This window comes from Centroberyx gerrardi, chromosome 13, assembly GCF_048128805.1.
Source record: "Centroberyx gerrardi isolate f3 chromosome 13, fCenGer3.hap1.cur.20231027, whole genome shotgun sequence".
NCBI classification, from domain to species: domain Eukaryota; kingdom Metazoa; phylum Chordata; class Actinopteri; order Beryciformes; family Berycidae; genus Centroberyx; species Centroberyx gerrardi.
This window is the reverse complement of record NC_136009.1, coordinates 8,310,156-8,328,534: the sequence shown is the minus strand read 5'-3', so window position 1 is coordinate 8,328,534 and position 18,379 is coordinate 8,310,156. Positions and strand designations below refer to the sequence as shown.

At 47.5% G+C, this 18,379-nt stretch overlaps 1 protein-coding gene across 1 annotated transcript; it reads left to right on the top strand.

Annotated features, from left to right (window-relative positions):
* Positions 1 to 199: 199 nt before the first annotated feature.
* psmb5 (proteasome 20S subunit beta 5) lies at positions 200 to 5,965 on the top strand. Its single transcript, XM_071906751.2, has 3 exons — positions 200 to 424; positions 918 to 1,224; positions 5,233 to 5,965. Exons 1-3 carry the CDS (start codon positions 200 to 202, stop codon positions 5,514 to 5,516), a joined length of 816 nt encoding a protein of 271 aa, XP_071762852.1. The 3' UTR covers positions 5,517 to 5,965.
* The last annotated feature ends 12,414 nt before the right edge of the window (positions 5,966 to 18,379 follow it).

The window sequence follows — 18,379 nt, the reverse complement described above, 5'->3', positions numbered from 1 at the left end:
TTACAGACTGGAGTTGACTTTTTTATTTATTTGTACCACTACATCACAGCAGTCGGATTCTAATTCTGTAGCATCATTTTGGTCCGTCACATCCCTCCATGGCCACAGAGGCGCTGTTGGAGTTTGTCATCAGAATTCAATGGATTTTCCTGACCATAAACGGCGGAAGTTGCTTGCTCATGATCAGACAGTTTCAAAGATGGCGCTCGCTAGTGTGTTGAACAGTGATTCTGCGGATTTTTCATTTGATTATAATAAACCCTTTGGTTTTGGCTGTGGACTCGGACAGAGCGACTTGGGATATGGGGCTACGCCAGGAGACAGTCTTAGTTTTTCTGTTAAAGCTTCCGTGAATCCCGCGGAGGAGGATGGCCTGGAGAGGAAAATAGAGTTTCTGCATGGAACCACCACCTTAGCATTCAAAGTAAGTAAGCTAACGGCTAGCTAATTGTAGCTAATTGGCATTACAAAACCCTCTAATGGATTAACAGGTGTCATAATTGTCGAAGTGGACATTTGATACGTTTTTCATGCTTTAAAAATCGCGTTTCAGTGCTTGCATGACGCTGCTCGCATTCCCTAGGTCTAACGGTTACTAACGTTAGCATTCCCAACACAACAAACTGCTTTCTCATCGCGAGTGTTTGTTTAGCCATTTGTCATGGCTTTGTTTTGACATTTTGGCTGCAAAAGCAACCTAATTAGCTGGCAGTATCTTCTCTATAAACTAGTTCTGTAATGTTCCACTTGGCCTTGGCAGTAATGTCAGTACTTATTGTGTTCGTGTCACATGGAAACAGGCGTAGCAATGCTGCCTTGTGTCTCTCTATGAACCTGAAAGAAATGTAAGACGCCTTTTTGACTCCTCTGTTGTAACCCCCCCCCTCCTTTTGCCTCTCTCCTGTTGCCTCTCTCAGTTCCAGCATGGTGTCATTGTTGCGGTGGACTCCAGGGCCACAGCAGGCTCCTACATCGCCTCCCAGACAGTGAAGAAAGTTATTGAGATCAACCCGTACCTGCTGGGTACCATGGCTGGAGGAGCTGCAGACTGTAGCTTCTGGGAGCGCCTGCTGGCCCGCCAGTGTCGCATCTACGAGCTTCGCAACAAGGAGCGGATCTCTGTGGCGGCAGCCTCCAAGCTGCTGGCCAACATGGTGTACCAGTACAAGGGCATGGGCCTCAGCATGGGAACCATGGTGTGTGGCTGGGACAAGAGAGGCCCAGGTAAATAAAACGGCTGTACGACATATGACATGCACACCTGACCTGGGTCAATTAGCAAACCTTTTATAGTTTGTTTTAGCCAACCTGGGTGACAGATATCGCTATATATTACAATATAATATGTGGCAGAGAGTTTAGATGAGCAAAGGAAACTGAAAATCTATGGAAAAAAATATGGACACAGCTTTTTCAATAAAATTTCATTCTCTCAGTCTCAGCACTAGAAAAATACATCCATTGTGACTGAAAATGGTTTGCTCATGCTGACTGGTTTGAATTTAGTAAATTTAATTCCAAATGTAATTGTCAAGAATACCTTGGTTAGGGATCTGTATGAAACTTATGAGAAGAAATTCCAACCTCATGCAACCTGCAAGTTTGCAGTAGTCAGTGTTGCAATTTTGATTGGGGTTTCAGTTGTGCAGGTGTATTTTAAAGTTAATTTAGTGTCCTTTTCTGTGATCAACAACTTTACAAAATTGCAAATTTTTTGCAAATACTGATTCAGGTCTGATGTACACGCACACAAACATACCCACCACACATTAATTACCTACTCTTGGGATTTGCTTTCCCTTCTGTTTTTTGGGTGGATTATATTAGGGCGTGCTAATTTTGATTTACTGCTCATCTGATGAGTTAAATCACTTAATTTGTTGTTTAGGACAGATCACATGCTGGGATCAGTTTTCCTCATTCTCAAATGTTGTGATGACCAGCTCTGCTGCAGGCGTACGCCCCCAGCAAATCGTCTCACATTTGAGGCCACTGATCATTTCCCTGTCCGAGGATGAACAGGAATGGTTAGCTGTTCTTAAACTTAAATCTGATATATTAACTCTTTGGTTGAAATTTAGTGTCAGACTCAGCACCTACTGTGTCTTGATCTAAAAGAAAACAGACTATCCCTATTCTACCCATTTTCAACTCAAATAATTTCAGTAATTTTTCTTTATTTCCTAACCATAAAATGTATCCATCTTTTGTACACAGAACTGCCAATTCATGTAATTTTCCTGTTTATATAGAAATGTATCAAAATTCTATTGCACGCTACATGTGCTGGTGCAGTGAAGTAGAAACAGAATTGTAGTTGCCATTGTCTCTCACTAGATGGTACTGCAACCACTCTCATGGCCCTCCCCTCTTTGTACTCGGAGCCTCTGAGCTGTGGTTTTTGGATGCCATGCAGTGAGAGGCCGTACATCACAGGAGGTGTGCTTAAAGAGGCCGCCACAGTGACACAGTAATGGGAAATCGATGAGGCTGGGACTGCAGGCCAGCGAGAGAGCGGCGCGATGATGGACGTAGGGTCTCAGCCCTGGACAATTGGGTCGCATGCATAATGCCCGTACACCCGCCGAGATCGATGGCGGCTTTGTCCAGAAAGCAGAGAGGTCTATGTGAACAATGACGGCCCCCGGTGTGCCAACCAACGTAAATGACATGTGTTAAATCCCGGGCAATCAATTGGGGAAATAATGATCCCTGTATAAGTTCAATAGGAGCAGAGGCCCGCCTTGGCCTCTACAATGCCGGTGATTGAATGGAGAGGTAAATGTCATGTAAATGAAATCAATCGCGATTAAGAGGGAAGCTCATTAGCCAGCTACAATCATGTCAAGAGCACTTATTCCACTGATGGAGTGTCTTAAGCTGCATGCAAAATAAATCTAATAAAAAGTAGGTTGAGGAGCTTGACAAATATGGCTGTAAGTAATGACGTTAAACGTTATGACACTGGCAATCAGGATGCAGTTAGTGCCTGGCAGCTTGGTAGTGGCTTGGCTGTGGGAGAGAAGGCGACTTGCTGTCTGCACTCAGCTCAGCGCCCTCTACCACTTACTGCACGGACATAAAATGGTCTGTAATAAGGTGTTACGTGATTAAAGTGGGCCCAACTGGGAAGCAGACTCATAAAAAAAAGAGTATAACCGTGTGGGATATTATTGCGGTCAAATCTTTCACTGATCCGCAACCGCATCAGAGAAGAACCATGGGGATAAACATGAGTAGTCACAGTTTTACAGCTGCTCCCTTGTGAGTGAACGAGCATCCGCCGACCAGGCAGGCAGCATCTTGATGTAATGGGTCTTTTTTTTTTTTTCTCCCCCTTCAACCGCTGCTCTCCTTCACTCCGGAGCCAGCGGTGTGTTTCAGTGAGAAGGGCAGATGACGGACAGACAGCAGCCCATTTGATGCCAGCCAGCTAGCCACCCGTCCATCTCACCGTGCCCCTCACCTACCTCTGAAAGCTGTCAATCCAGCCAGCTGCATAGGCCGGTGTTGGGGGGGGGGGGGGGGGAAGACTCCTTAACCACCTGTCATTTGATTGATGGAGTGGAAGGAGCCTCTCTTGGCCGCCGCCGCTGGAATGTTCCGCCATCCAGGCAGCGTGCCTCCGCTTCTGCTTTAATGTGGGCCTCATGAATTTCAACCCCTTTTTGTTTGCTGAGCACTCATCGCCGCCCTCACTTCCCATGTTTCTCTACGTCACCGCTTTGCGACGCTTAGACCGTCGAGCAATATCACATCGGGCTGCACAAAGACCCCAGGTGTGTTTGGAATGGAGTGGATGTGGGAAGTGTTTTTTGGTGCCGCTGTGCTTCTATACTTGGACCTCCTAAAGAGTCCTCATCCACCTCCGTCAACTATGCTACTCATCACAAGAGCCTGCCTTTAGAACTCTCTCTCCCTGCCTATTATGTTTTTAACGAGTCCCTTACAGTTTTCAAGAGGCACAGGCAGGCCTCAAAATGGCAAATTACCCCCGTGCATCGGCAAGCACCGGGTGATTATCATGGCGAGCTAACGACAGGCTGAGGAAGCTGCAATTTGCCAGTTGAAAGCGATGGTGAACTCCTTTTTTTTTTCCAAAAGCAAGTGGCTCTCTATCCCTAATAGACTGTCACTAGTTTAGTTGGGGAACTGTGCGAGCGATGATGTGCAATCTGAGGGCATTTTGAAGTGTTTTTTAATGTGGATGATGAGCGATAGCAGTGGATATTAGGCAGTTTTGTATGTATGTGTCCCTGTGCCTTTTTGTGTGTGTGTGTATCATTTTCACAGGTTTCGCTTTGTGACGCGCTTAGAAAAACATGCCTTTTTGCAGGCTGCCTTTTCACCATCTGCAGGTCTGCTGTGGGCGAGCTCGCAGGCTGGTGCTAGTCACCCGTTCCACGTCACTCTGTGATCAGGCCTAGCGAGTGTGTCATGGCGTGGAACAAAATGTCTCGCACGTGTCCGCAAAGCGTGGTGCGGAGCAAACTGTCCCTCACAGGTCCAACAGACCATTGTGCATAAGTCTACGACGCACATGTGAGTGTGTGTGTGTGTCGATTCGGGGTGGGCTGAGCGCACGCTTGCATGTGTCATTCAAGCCTGTGTACATGTGGAGATGTGGGAAATGTTTGCGTAAATGCGAGAGGGGGGGAGTGTGTGTACTTACGTGGAAAGATAGGAACGCATGCGTTGTGTTCATCCGACGACCGCAGGATGTGAGCACGCTGTTGTTTTCCCTCCTCCCTCGTGAGGTGTGAGGTGCGGTCACCTGCGCGGCTCGGGTTGCGGGTCGATAGTTAATTTTTGGTGTGTTTGCAGGGATCAATAAGGCCTGGAGCGGGGCCCCGGGGCGGACAGCGGCGCGGCCCCGCGCCGCGTCAGCAGGTTCCGCGGCCGGCTTCATTTTACTTGGAGAGGATGCAGCTGTTCATATCTGCCGGCCTTATTTCACTTTGGAGAGGATGCAGCTGTTCATGTTCTCTCTCTGGAGGACACAGCCCGTGCGTGCTTATACGTGTGTTGTGTGAGAGTGGCGGTGTTAAATGTACACCATCTCAGTTTCCCTGACACAGCTCAACACCTGAGTCAGGAGAACAGAGGAAGCTTTTGCATCGAACGCGACTCGCTCTACACCGTTTCCTCCCACCTCCCCGCATCCCACCCCCACGCGCCTTTGAAAGTCCCACCGTATTGACCGCTTTGCCTTCTCGTTCCTCTCTCCCCCAGGACTGTACTACGTCGACTCGGAGGGGAACCGGGTGTGCGGCGACCTGTTCGCCGTGGGCTCGGGCTCCATGTACGCGTACGGCGTGATGGACAGCGGCCTGCGGCACAACCTGACCGTGGAGGAGGCGTGCGAGCTGGGCCGCCGCGCCATCTACCAGGCCACCTACCGCGACGCCTACAGCGGAGGGCAGGTCAACCTGTACCACGTCCACAGCGAGGGCTGGACCAGGGTCTCCCAGGAAGACGTGCTCATGCTGCACCAGCAGTACAAGGAGCAGGCGTAGTCATGAAAAGCAGAGCACAGCGGGAGGCGAGGAGCGGGGAATGAATGAGGGGGAGGGGAGACCTAGGAATTCACTCTGTTATCAAATGTTTAAGATGTTCTGAAATGTAAGTAGGGCTGGAGACATGAAAAGAGAGCACTCATCTGCCAGATTGATTTCCACTACATAGCCGCCGTGACCCATTTTGACTTGTTGCTAGCTTAAAGCTTCATGTTGTACTTTATCTTTTTATTTTTTTTTTAACAAAACCAGTAAGCTACAGTTACCCCACACAGAGTATGATTTGAGGGGGTGCAGTGTCTCACAGAGGGGGGGGCCGATGAGTCAAACATGCTTTAATACAGTGTGGGAGTAGTGTGGTGCCTGCCCTACATACATTTCATTTGGATCATACCCTGGGAAACTACGTCTTCTTTCTCAATAAAACCTGTGATGTTTTTTTTCCAAGACGAATGCGTTTGTCATTTTGTATGAGTTCTCTGGTTTTTACCTTTAGGTTACAGTATGTTAAGTTATAGTCTTTCTCAGCGTGCACTGTTTATGTAAATGCAGAGTCTCATCTCCTAACCATCCTTTGATGTAGTTATTTTGCCACTGTTTTTGTTTACATTTCAGTCATCTGTTCCTCCAGCTGTTGGGATTTGGAGGTACAACCGCAGCCTCTTCTGTCTCCTCTATATGTTCAGTGTTTATTAGTGGGGAGTAGCGCTGTCTAAATAGCACTATTTAATTGCATAGCACCAGCATCAGTAATTGTGCCTCCTGAGTTGTAACAGTGTGTTTTCTTCCCCTCATTGATAATGTTCCCTTCCTCCACTCGCGTTGCACAAATACGTCTTTTAATTGGAAGGGGAAATTTATATTTTAATTCCTCCCCGACACACTTAGCTTCTCCACGCGCAATGTTGTGTGCCACCCTGCCATGGTGTTTTACAATGTAACGACCTGCGCTGGCAGTGTGTGCCCCTCCAGCGGTTTTTATGGTTGGGAATAAACACTAATAAAGGGGATGGGTAGACATCGAAAGCCTTGGCACCTTGAAGCCATGGTTAAAAACTAGTTTCACAGGTGACTAGTTGGCAGATGGAATAGAAATGGGATTTCGATAAATGGAAATGAGCTGGTCTCGCCTGTGATGCTGCTCTTGGTAAATGAAGTGATGGGAATTGCGCCGTCATTGGAAGCACATGCAATCAAAATGACGCTGCACATGTTAGTGGAGGTGGGATGAAATGGAACAAATTTGGGTAAAAGGCTCAAAATGATAACGTTCAGGAGGACAATTTTTCTAAAGCAGGCTTCAGAGGGTAAAGGATTGATTTTTGCATAGGGAGTGAATGTCGCTATGCAAATTATATCCTTAAAATAGGGAATAAAGGCTAGGTCCTTCAGTGCCATTAAACATCGAACAGGGCTGCTTTGTCGTTTAAGCACAGGGTAGAAAGGCCGCCCTCGATAGAAATAGGCAGCTTTTACAGGCTACAATTTTAGACCATAATTGCTTGATAAGGTACTATTTGAGCATAAGAGTTCCCGAACATGTCTAGGTGCATTGAGTGCGTTAGATTTGACGGGTAAACTTTAATATCCTAGTTTGTTATCCAGTGTAATACCACAAATTAATCTAGCTGCCAACACATTATATGGGAATTTGCAATGCAACTCAAAATAAGATGTGATTATTAATAGACCTGTAGCCAATGATATATGGCCTGGTTTTTTAAGCCATGAGTACAAACCGAAAATGGGTTGCAGGAGTACTTCTAGTGGGTCCTATGTGACAAAAGCAAGACTACATTTACTCAATTTGCATCCGGGTCTGAACCAGACTTAAGAACCGCTGGCCTATTGTGCAATATCAGTGTATTTTGTATGAAAAATTCATACATTCATAAGTAAATTGTATTAAAAGTAACAATGATGGTCACAGCAGCTTACTACAATTGGTTTAGGTAGGGAATTATATATAAACATACAGGTATTTATAGAAACTTCATAACAAAACTTAATGTAACCATCCCAAGAAAGAAAGCGAGATTTACTGGGACCAACAAAAGGCAGATGTGTTAGCTATATGCCTTCTATAGGCTCTCAGGGAGGCGTAAAGCTGAAACATCAGCAATTTGTTGGTCCCAATAAATCTCTGACCTGCTGCCAGTTTGCTCCTTTTTCTTCTTTTTTGGGGGGGGAAGTTATCTGGGAAAGAAGCTCTCATTTTCGGGTTTTGATTTGATTCAATTTGCTGTAGGATTTAGGCCTCAGCTATCTGAACCTCCAATTCCTGGTGGAGTGGACAGTCCTGTCTGCCCTTTTGGCCCACCCAGTCATGTATAGTGTATGGTTTTCCACCATGTTCTTCCCCAGCCTGTGTTTGTGTGTGACCTTGGCGTTGCACCAGGAGTGTGCTGGCAGTAGAGCCGGTCTTCTACACCTTTGGCATGCAGATTGCAGGTTGTCAACAGGTATTTTCAGAATAGCCACTATTACCAGTACCAGCGTTCAAAATATTTTCCACAAAGCTTTACACCTAGGGCAAGATGGTGACACTGGGGAGGCATGACAAATTGAAGAAAATAGCATTTTGGTTTTTTTGAACCTAAATGAGACGGAGTGCTATGAAAAAGACCAGCTGGCGACATTGGAAGGTGCCAGCACGATGATTTTCACACTGTCAGAAAATAACCCCTATGCCCACATTATGCCATCTGTCAGGTGGTCATATGTGATTTCGCTCCCAGGCACCAGATCAGATCACAACACGGTCCTGAGGGTGGCCCGACAACCTTTTAGATTCACACACACGCCTCCCATGTGAGCTGTTATTTCGCATGATCTGAAGCTCGGCCTATGTGATGGGATCATCAACGAGAGGGAAAAAAACAAAAACACCAACAGCGAGGGTGCATGCCTTTGGTGATTGAGTATTCAGGAGCTATTATTTATTCCCGCTGATGCTTTACCCCGTCGGTAAAACAAATGAGAAGTCTATTTGGCTTGGGTAATGACTCCCGGCTTGCCGCCTCTTGTCCACCCCGAAGGCTCTCCGGGTGTCATATAATCAGTACACCCAAGTTCTTAAATGCGCGCCAGTTCTCCTGACAAACAACAAAGCTGGCGTGAAGATAATTGCGTTTGTGCTCCCCGCGCGCGCATCCCCTTTCTCGCTGGCGCGCGAGGCAGCCGCTGCCTCGCCTCGTTTGAGAGGTGCTGTTTTTCATCCCTCGCGATGACAGCCGCGCTCTTGTCATTCCCGCCGCGTGTTCGCCACGGCCGCCTCGCTCTACTCGAGACTGTTCCTTTTTTTCTCTCTCTCTCTCTCTCTCTCTCTCTCTCTCTCTCTCTCTCTCGCCCCCCTCGTCTTCTCCAACAATGTTTTTGGCAATTGCTTTTTTTTTTTTGACGCGATTAATTCAGTGACACGAATGAATAAAGCCCGACCGAGTAAACAGTGCGGCCCCTTGAGTTGTGTCCAATCTGAGTCAGTACTCTGTCCCTTTCCCAGCAGCCTTATAGGCACTTAGGAGCTTCTGCCAACACCACTATTGCTGCTCTTGATGATGATGATCATGAGGGCGAGGATGAGGAGGATGATAGCCCCCCCCCGCCATTAGTGCGGACTGTTCCTCAAGAGGCCCGAAGCGGTAGGCTGTTTATCCCTTGTCATGACACCTGACTGTATAAATGGGGCCTGTCTGTTTGTTTTATCGTCAACAGCGGCAGGCCTGGCCTCCCAGGCAAACAGAGACAGGGTCAGGGAGACTACGGCTAAAGACGCGGCAGTAAGAGCGATGGTGGCTGCCACGGTCACTCCACTTACTCCCATGTGGCTCCTGGCTTTTTTTATTGCATGGCGTCCTTTAATATGTGGTGACTAAGTCCCTCGGGGCAGAGAAAAGTGAATTGCGGATTCTGTTGTTCCACAGTATCAAGTGGGCTTTCTCTGGCTCCTCGCTATTTCGCCGCTTGTACACCAGCGCCGGTTGAGCACTTAACATTTGTTAGGATGACACACCATTTGGGTGTTTTCTGTTTCACTGACCTCACACAGTGTTTTGTACATGCAAAAATTACATCTTTATTTGTTGTAGTTTTAAATAGTGGGATAGGGAGGCAGTGATTTATGTAAATCATCGACAAGTATGGCATCTATAGCGTCTATGGAGCACTATTTGGAACTGTAATACTTTCCTTCTGGATGTTTCTTCTTTGCAATTCTGAAGGAAGAGTCGGGGACTATAGTGTGGTGTTTTTTATTGGTTTGAAGTGTCACTCAGAGCTGCAGGATTTCTGACAGTCTGCAGCAGGCCCCAGCGGAAGACCCATCTCAAGAGGAACAAACTCTGCCAGGCTTGAAGCCCTCTCTCTCCCTCTCTCCCTCCCTCCCTCTCTCTCTCTCCTCCTCCCTCTCCCTCTCTCCATCCCTCCATCCCTTTCCTGTTCTCCTAGATTTCTACTTAATCCCCCCTGTGGCGCCCCGTCGCCTACCTCCCTCCGGCCCGATCCTGCTCTGATCAATGCCATCTCCCCCCCCCCCGTGAACCGCGGGGGAAATGGAGGCATTAATTAACCACCCCAGAGCTCGTTACTCAGGCTCAGCCCTTTCAGCTTCCTGGCTCTTCACTGACTCTGCAATTGTAATTCAGCTGGGGGCCGGGGACGTGAGGGTAATAACAGAGGGTACCCGTCCAAACGGACGATCGCCCACTGATAGATGATCCACTGGGCCGGACGTGACGGAACTGACGGGAGGAGGCCGGGGCGACTCTGAAGTGATTGACACACAGCTTTGGCACTGGGATTATGTGTGAGAGAAATAATGTATGACTTTTCTCTCTTCCGGAGCGGAGATGGATGCCAGAAATGAGTAATGACCTCTTGGAAGTTCAGCTTCTATGATCGCAAACAATAGTCCAGGTTGTCAGTGCTGTGGGAATGACAGAATCGAGAGCATTATGACAATGAGAAACTAATGGACTAAATAATGGAAATGGCAGTTTAATTACGAAATCAGAAGCCGGCTATGAACAACAATATTGTAACATTAGAAATGCCCTGATTGGTCAGTATTGTTCCTCGCTGCCAAAGATTGAAAATTAAGGTGGATTGTTCTCTCTCTCTCTCTCTCTTTGTGTCTCCCCCTCTCTCTCTTGTCATCCTTTCTTCTCCCTGCCCTTTTGTGTCTTGCTTTTCTTCTGACAGTTTGAGTGCCACAGTCTTGAGCGCCCAGCAGTTGGCCTCCTCAGTGTTACCCAGCCTCTGATGTTCTCATGTCAGCACTGCGGCAGAAAAAACAACAAATATTTATCTGCCCAGCCGCTTCTTCTCTTCCTGCATTTTCCAGCATTTCCCATTTCATGTCATAGCCCGTATTCCCCCTCTCTCTGTCTACCTCTCTATCAGTGCTATACTCTGTATCTGCCCCCTTTCCCTTCTCCTCCTCTCTCCTTTCCCCTTCTCTTTCCCTGCCCCACCATTTTCCACCATTCGCCCGCCCCCCCTCTGCCTCTCTCCCCTCTCCCTCCCTCTCCCTCCCTCTCTCTCCCTCATGCCTTTCTGTGCTCAGGACCGATCTCCTCTCATTACATTGATGGCGCTGATGATTCAGTTGAGTGGCGCTCTCTCTCTCTCTCTCTCTCTCTCTCCCCAGCGCCTCTCCAAGGCCTTTCCTCTGCAGCCTGCTCATGCAGCAACATTTAGCAGCGACAGCAGCCTCAATTCTCTCTTTAAGGCCACAAGGACGACGTGACACTCGGTACTCGCCCCCACGACCTCTTGATATTATCATGTAGGTCACGGGGAGATGTGTGTGCTGATGTGCGTGTTTTCATTTTACACATTTAGCTGGGACTCTGCAAGTGCAAATGTTGTAGATGTGAGAAATTGCTGTGAGTATTTCTGAGATGCAGCGGGGGGTAGTCAGGTGTACATTTGTAGGTGTTGTGGGTGTGTGTTAAGGATGGGACGATATGCTTATCTCACGATACGATTCGATACACGATATGGGGTTCACGATTTGATACAACCATGATACGATGTAAAAATGACAACAAAGTCTGACTGTGCAGAATTACGTTTATTTCTGAGTCACAAATCTTTCTAGCAGTGACATTGGCTTGCTAGAATGTAAACAACAATTTAGGAATGTCATTAGAAAGTGTAAATAATATAATTTGGATGGAGAGCTTGTGAAATTGTGATGGGCAAACTGTCTCATTTGTGATTACTACAGCAGAATAAAATGTAGCTAATATCACGATACATTTTTCTGCCCCATGATATGTATTGTCACATTTTTGTATTGCGATGTATTGAATTTCGATATATCGTCCCATCCCTGTGTGTGTGGGTAAGCGTGTGCGAGTGAATAAGGGAAAAAGACTGGAAGAGTATTTAGATAGGTGAAATTTTTGTTTTACTTGTTTCTTTCTGTGCTCGGGTGCAAAAGTGCACCTTTGATCTTGGCACTAGCCTGTGTGAGTGCCAGCTGCAACACGAGCCCTGCACGCTACCTGCACCACTGCCATCTTCTATCACTTATCCCTAATGGCCCATGTTTCACATGCTCAGAATTAGCTGCACTGCAATTGACTTTGGTTATCCTTGACTCCAACTGTGATCAGTACTGCACTGTGCTCTAATGCAAGTGCTGCAGGTTTTCAATCCATGATACACATTGGCATTAAAGGAAAAATCCACCGTAAAACACTTTAACACACTTTAACAGCTATTGGCAATGTACCTTGCAGTCCTGGGTCCATTGTTTGGTGGTGTATTTTTCTTATTCCCATGGATAACTGGCCAAATGCAGACAATGTGTTGTCACACCGAGATATTTCCAGCAGCTACAATGAAGTTCGATAGCAGGAAAAATTTCAGCTAACTAAAACATCAATGGTAAACATCAGGTTTTGCTGTCAGTCTAAAAGAATGAAAGAGGAAGCGCTTCTTTCTTGACTCACCATTTTGCACCAGAACTTCAACAATCATACAAGGAGAAATCCATCATAGACAAGGCAGAGAGACCAATTTCTCCACTGACAATACCCTCAATAGACCAGAATGCAGTGCAGCGACAAGACCTGTTGTGTTTTGAGTAAGGGGCACGACTCTCACTTTTCTCCACTGGAAAAACGCCCACTTTGCTCTCACTATCGTTATCGATCGCTCCACCTACACATGTAACCCACAGCTGAAGGCAATAAGTTTACACCTGTTCTCTGGAGGTTCTTGAAAGCCATTCTGGGAAATGTAGGAAATCACTAACTCAATTAAAGTGGAAGTAGACGAGGCAGGTTGAGGGAAAGTGAGTACACCGAAAAACACGCGTTGACCATCACAGATTGGTGATATTTAACAGTGTAAGAGCATCTGAGGGTGGATTTTTCTTTCAAACTCTACTGTGGTCCGTACCTGACATTAAAATTCTTGCTGAGTCTATGCACCACTTTCCGTATGTCCTCTCTATTTCTTCCGAGCCGGCTCTGCTATTTCCCTCCCCTTTTTTCCTCTTGTTAAAACACATCAGAGTAAGCCTCGTCTTTGCTGTGCCTTTGCCTCTAATCCCCACAGTGCTTGTTATGGCTATACCCTACATCTAACTATTCAGCACCGGGGTTTCTTATTGCTTTGGGAGGGTCTTCCAATGCTGCTGCTTGTTGTGGATATTTACTACAGCGTCTCCCCGCCGCTGCTGTATTGTTGTTTTTCAACACAACCTTGTAAAACTGTTCAGGTGTATTTATACGGCGTCTCGTTCGCGGTAAGCTGCGCCGCCGCTGTCCCCCGAACATAAAACATTAAAGCGCTCGTCTCACCTCTGTGCGTGGCAACAACGTCTTTTTGCATTCTTTGTTACTTTCATCCGCCTGTGTTTACCACATAAATCTGTTTTTTGTTTTCTCAAGGCCGCGCGCATTATCACGCCATAGTCGAAACAGAGATATAGACGCTTTTATGCTCTCGTTCTTTATCTTAACCTTTTGCTCGCTATTGTACCCTCGCCTTGCTCCCATAAATACATGTAAGCTCTCCGTCAGACTGACAAGCAAAAACACACACTCCCGCGCGACACCGCCGTAGCTCACCTCTCCCAGCATCCTCATTCCTGCGGGCGATTTCGCAATGATTCGCAGCCCCCCCCCCCCCTAATTTAAATCCATTTGTTTGTTTGTTTGTTTTGCCTCTCACCTGAGTCTCGGGGTAATCTCTCTCTCTCGGCTGCGATCCGGCGGCCTGCTGCAGCGCGGGCTTTCATCTCGGCTAATTGGGTGTGATGGTCTCGGCGGGGGAATTTGGGGGGGGGGGGGGGGGGATGCCGCGGCTCTCGGAGGGCCAGGCGTAGAAGACGAGGGGTTAAAACGCTGAGTGGGCTTAATGAAGGGTTAAAGCGGCGGATGGGAGGAGAGGGCAGGAGGGCTAACCGGCGCGCGAAGCCGCATCGCCCGCCTCCTGGTCCTCTACCTCCTCCTCCTCCTCCTCCTCCTCCTCCTCCTCCTCCTCCTCCTCTTCTACCGTCTGCTGCCAAGACCCCAGGCACTAGCCAAGGCAATGGAGAGGAGATGGTGGCAACTGCAGTGTATGCTATGCTTCTTAACATGTAATATGCAGTATGTGTATCTGTGTCTATGGTAGTGCCTCTGCGTTCGTTTGTGTGTATCTGGTGGATGGTGTGTGTGTGTGTGTGTGTGTGTGTGTGCCGGGTAGCATCTGTGCATGAACGCTCGCTCTCACTTATTTTCCATGTGGTTTCATCTAGTCCGTTGGGGTTGGTTTGGGGGTGGGGGGGTGGGGGTGGGGGGGACACGGGTTTTTCTGATGGTCTTCCACTTGGATACAGTTGGCCTGGTGCCCAGCAGCAACCCCTCTGACCTCCTTCTTTTTCCCCTGCTCCCTCCCTCCATCCCTCCATCCTCAGCTGCAAGTAGGGCTTCTCTGTAGCCACACCTGAGGTCTCAAGGCACCGGCTGCTCCGGCCAGGTGTGTCCCTGATACCAACTGAGACGCACACACACACACACACACACACACACACACACATAGCTACAAAGAGAGCGAGCGTGCATGCTAATACACATGAATGCACGGAAGACGCACCAGTGGACGACTCCCGTTCTCGGCGTATGTATTGCACATTGTTTCTGCGCTTTTATTCAATATTTGAACAAGCGGAACATCAGAGAGAGCGTCCCGTCAGCGCGCCCTCTATTCCCACGTCTCTCCCTCTGAAGACCGGGAGCGCACTTTGACATCACTCTTCTATCTCTAAACCAAATATCGCCCTCTCCCTACATCTGCCACGCGCAGGCTTTGTAGCGGTGAAGGTTATGTTAGGTGTGTGTGTTTTTTGAAAATGTCAAAATTCCCATTTTTTTATGCCGTTCCATGCCCGCGCTTTAGGTATTCATATCAGGCTAAGGCGGCGGTGGCATGCATAGCAAAATATCTGTCTGCCTGTCTATCTGTCTGTCATTACGCCCATCTGTGCATCTGTATGATTGTCCAGCATGCCTGTCAGACTGTCTGCCTTGCCAGTTTTTTCTTTTTTTTCTCCCCTCTCTCTTATTCTTCTAGTTGACTCTTGCCACATGTGTCTGAAGCAATCACTACTCCGAACGTCTCCTCACCTCAGGCTCTTGGTGTTTATCTCCCTCTGTCCCTGAATTTGTCTCTGTGTGTGTGCGCATGTGTGTGTGTGTGCTTACATCTGTTTGTGCCTGTCCGTTCCCATGTGCGCCGCCGTCTGCATGTTTGCGCGTCAGTCTTTCCGGCGCGCGTATGCGGCTGCCCTGCGCTCGCCTGTCAATCAAACTGTCTCTCAGCAGGGCTTTAGCTATCTGTAACGGCAAGGTCACGGTGACTCAGACACACACACAGAAGCAGGTAGAACTACCACTTAGCCTTCAGGGCAGCGGTACAATGCTCCTTATTCCTTCCCCCTGTTGGAGAAAACCTGCAGCACAGGGCGAGCAGCGAGAGGAGGGAAGGGGTAGCAGGGCGTACCTGCTCCTGCACATGTACACACACACATGCGCACACATACTGTACACACACACACACACACGCACACACACAAATGCTGAGACAAAAAAAAAAAGATGCATAGGTACACTTCACAATCAAACACAAACACAGTTTGGTCCATCAGGCAGGCACGCACTCCCACACACATAAATACACTAACAGATGGTGGGTGTACTGTGCGCACACACACACACACACACACACACACACACACACACAAATTTGGCTATCTAAGCAGATGTGTACACGTACATACACGCACATGCACACACACAAACACACACACACACACACACACACACACATACAGAAACACACCCGCTTCAAGAAGAAACCATCTTCAGAAATGGCTTCAAAATGTGGGCACACGCACATAGGAACCGGCATACAAGCAGATGCGCGCGAACACACACACGCAAATCAGCGCGAGAGGAGAGAGGGAGTCCGCCCCGTGTGCGTGCGCGCGTGTGTGTGGCGTCGGAGGAAACTGAGGGGTCCTGTGTACAGAACTTGGATCTCGACCACATGAAGCGCGGAGCAGTGGGGGAAAGAGATGGAGGTGGAGAGCGAGGGAAAGAGAGAGGGAGCAGATGGGTCAGCCATCTGGTGGATGGAGGAAAAGCGAGGGAGATGAAAAGAAGAGGGAGGGTGCGCTGGAGAGAGGGAGAGATAAGGGGAGGGTGGTGGCGGTGGCGGTGGTGGTGAGGGGGGGGTATGGGAAATATCTGTGTGTGTGTGTGTGTGTGTGTGTGGACGGTGGAAAAGCGTGGGCGAGGGTATCGTATGTGCGTGGGATTGCGCACGTGGGATTGTGTGCAGCAGGGTTTGTATAGTCAGCCGAGACTCAGGTGCCAGCGGATGGTACAGTTGAGTTGGTCTGGCACACTGTTGAATGCACTAATGTATATACATGGGCATGCCTGCACACACACACACACACACACACACACACACACACACACAGAGATATGGATAAGTCAAGACCTAATGACACATGTATGCATGTTTTAAAATAGGAATTCAAACTACATACATATTGGAAAAACAAGGACACACACAGACAGACACAGACAGACAGACACACACACACACACACACACACACACACACACACACAGACATGGATAAGTAAGGACCTAAAGGCACATGTATACATGCTGTAACATGGGAATTCACATGGCATACAAGTTAAAAAACAAGGACACACACACACACACACACACACACACACACACACACACACACACACAGACATGGATAAGTAAGGACCTAAAGGCACATGTATACATGCTGTAACATGGGAATTCACATGGCATACAAGTTAAAAAACAAGGACACACACACACACACACACACACACACACACAGAGAACACAAAGAGCCTGTAGTGATTACTGAGATGTAGCCCAAGGCGTGACATGGTATGTTACACACCAATACAGCTAATTTACTGAGGCGTAGCGAGAGAGAAAGGAAAAAGAGATGAAACTGGGAGATAAGTAAGACAGGCGATAAAAGAAAAGATAAGTGATGGGATTGAAAAAGAGGGGGGACAGACAGTTTAAAGAGAGAGAGAGAGAGAGAGAGAGAGAGAGAGAGAGAGAGAGAGACAGGACAGAAAGAAAGAAAGAGAGACAGAGAGAGTGATGAGGCAAAGTGGAAAGAACTGAAAAGTCTGGCAAAGACAGAAAAGATCAAAGAAATGATGCTTCCAAAAGCCCAGATGTGATGAGACCAATTTATTGTGGATGGCAAGAAGCCGGGCTCCACCAGTAAATTGCGCCCTGGCAACCAAAGCAGTGCCGAAACAATAGCCGACGACAGAGAGAGCGAACGTGAAGGGGGAGGGGGGAGGGGGGGGGGGGAAACGACTTTACACGGAAGAACGGGACGGCGTTGCATTCCGGTCACGCAGTCCACTTTCATCACAGTACGAAATACACTAATGCTGTAATTATTGTTAATATGATCGCAGGTATGGACAATTTATCATTGTTAGCTGCTCAGCCGCTGCCAACTCAATTCTCCGCGTTGGCTGGGTGGAAAACAAAAAAAAATTAACCAGCGTATAATTTGTTCAAACTTTATTTTCTCTCTGCTTGGATGCGCGGTGATTATGGTCATTACTGTGATTATCACTCACTTGGCTCTTGTTGTTTTTGCTGCTGCCGCCCGCACGTCTTTTCTTGCATGTTTGTCCCGAGTGATTGCGCGGATGTTTTTCTTTCTTTTCTTTTTTTCTTTCTTTCTCTTCCTCTTTCATTTGTATTATTGCTATGTAAGGGATGGCATTCTTGCAGGTGTGTGTACTCTTTGTTGTTGTCTCGGTATTCCAGTGTGGTGGTTTACCTTGGGGGCCGTATTGACGCAGTGCTTTTACCTGAGGAATGTAGACTAGAAGCAGGTGGTGTCTTCCATCAGCTGGCAGTTCACACTTGAGCCTGTGCGACTGGAGATGAAAGCGGGAGACACACACACACACACACACACACACACACACACACACATTTTCAGACATTTCGCACATTAACAATGCATAGAAAGACAATACATACCAAATTCGGTTTGAAATTCTGATGAACTGTTCATTTATTTATAGCGGCTGAACGAGATGTTCATATGGTATTCACTGCCGTTGTTTTTGTACACATTTTCCTAAAGTTCAAAATGTATTTCTTAGGGGGTTTTTTTGTCTCTGAGATCCTCACAAAGTACTCTCATACAGAGGAAGATATTCTATGAATGTATTATGATGTAAAATTCAGATAACGAGGGGAAATCTAATAATACAATAAAACATTCTCCTCCTTTGTGTCACTGGGTCTAAATTGCCGGAAACATAT

Excerpts from the sequence above, each read along its gene's own strand:
- psmb5 (XM_071906751.2), top strand. The coding sequence starts at position 200 with ATGGCGCTCGCTAGTGTGTTGAACAGTGATTCTGCGGATTTTTCATTT. Across the intron at positions 425-917 it reads CCACCACCTTAGCATTCAAA|TTCCAGCATGGTGTCATTGT; the intron begins GTAAGTAAGCTA and ends TGCCTCTCTCAG. Across the intron at positions 1,225-5,232 it reads CTGGGACAAGAGAGGCCCAG|GACTGTACTACGTCGACTCG; the intron begins GTAAATAAAACG and ends TCTCTCCCCCAG.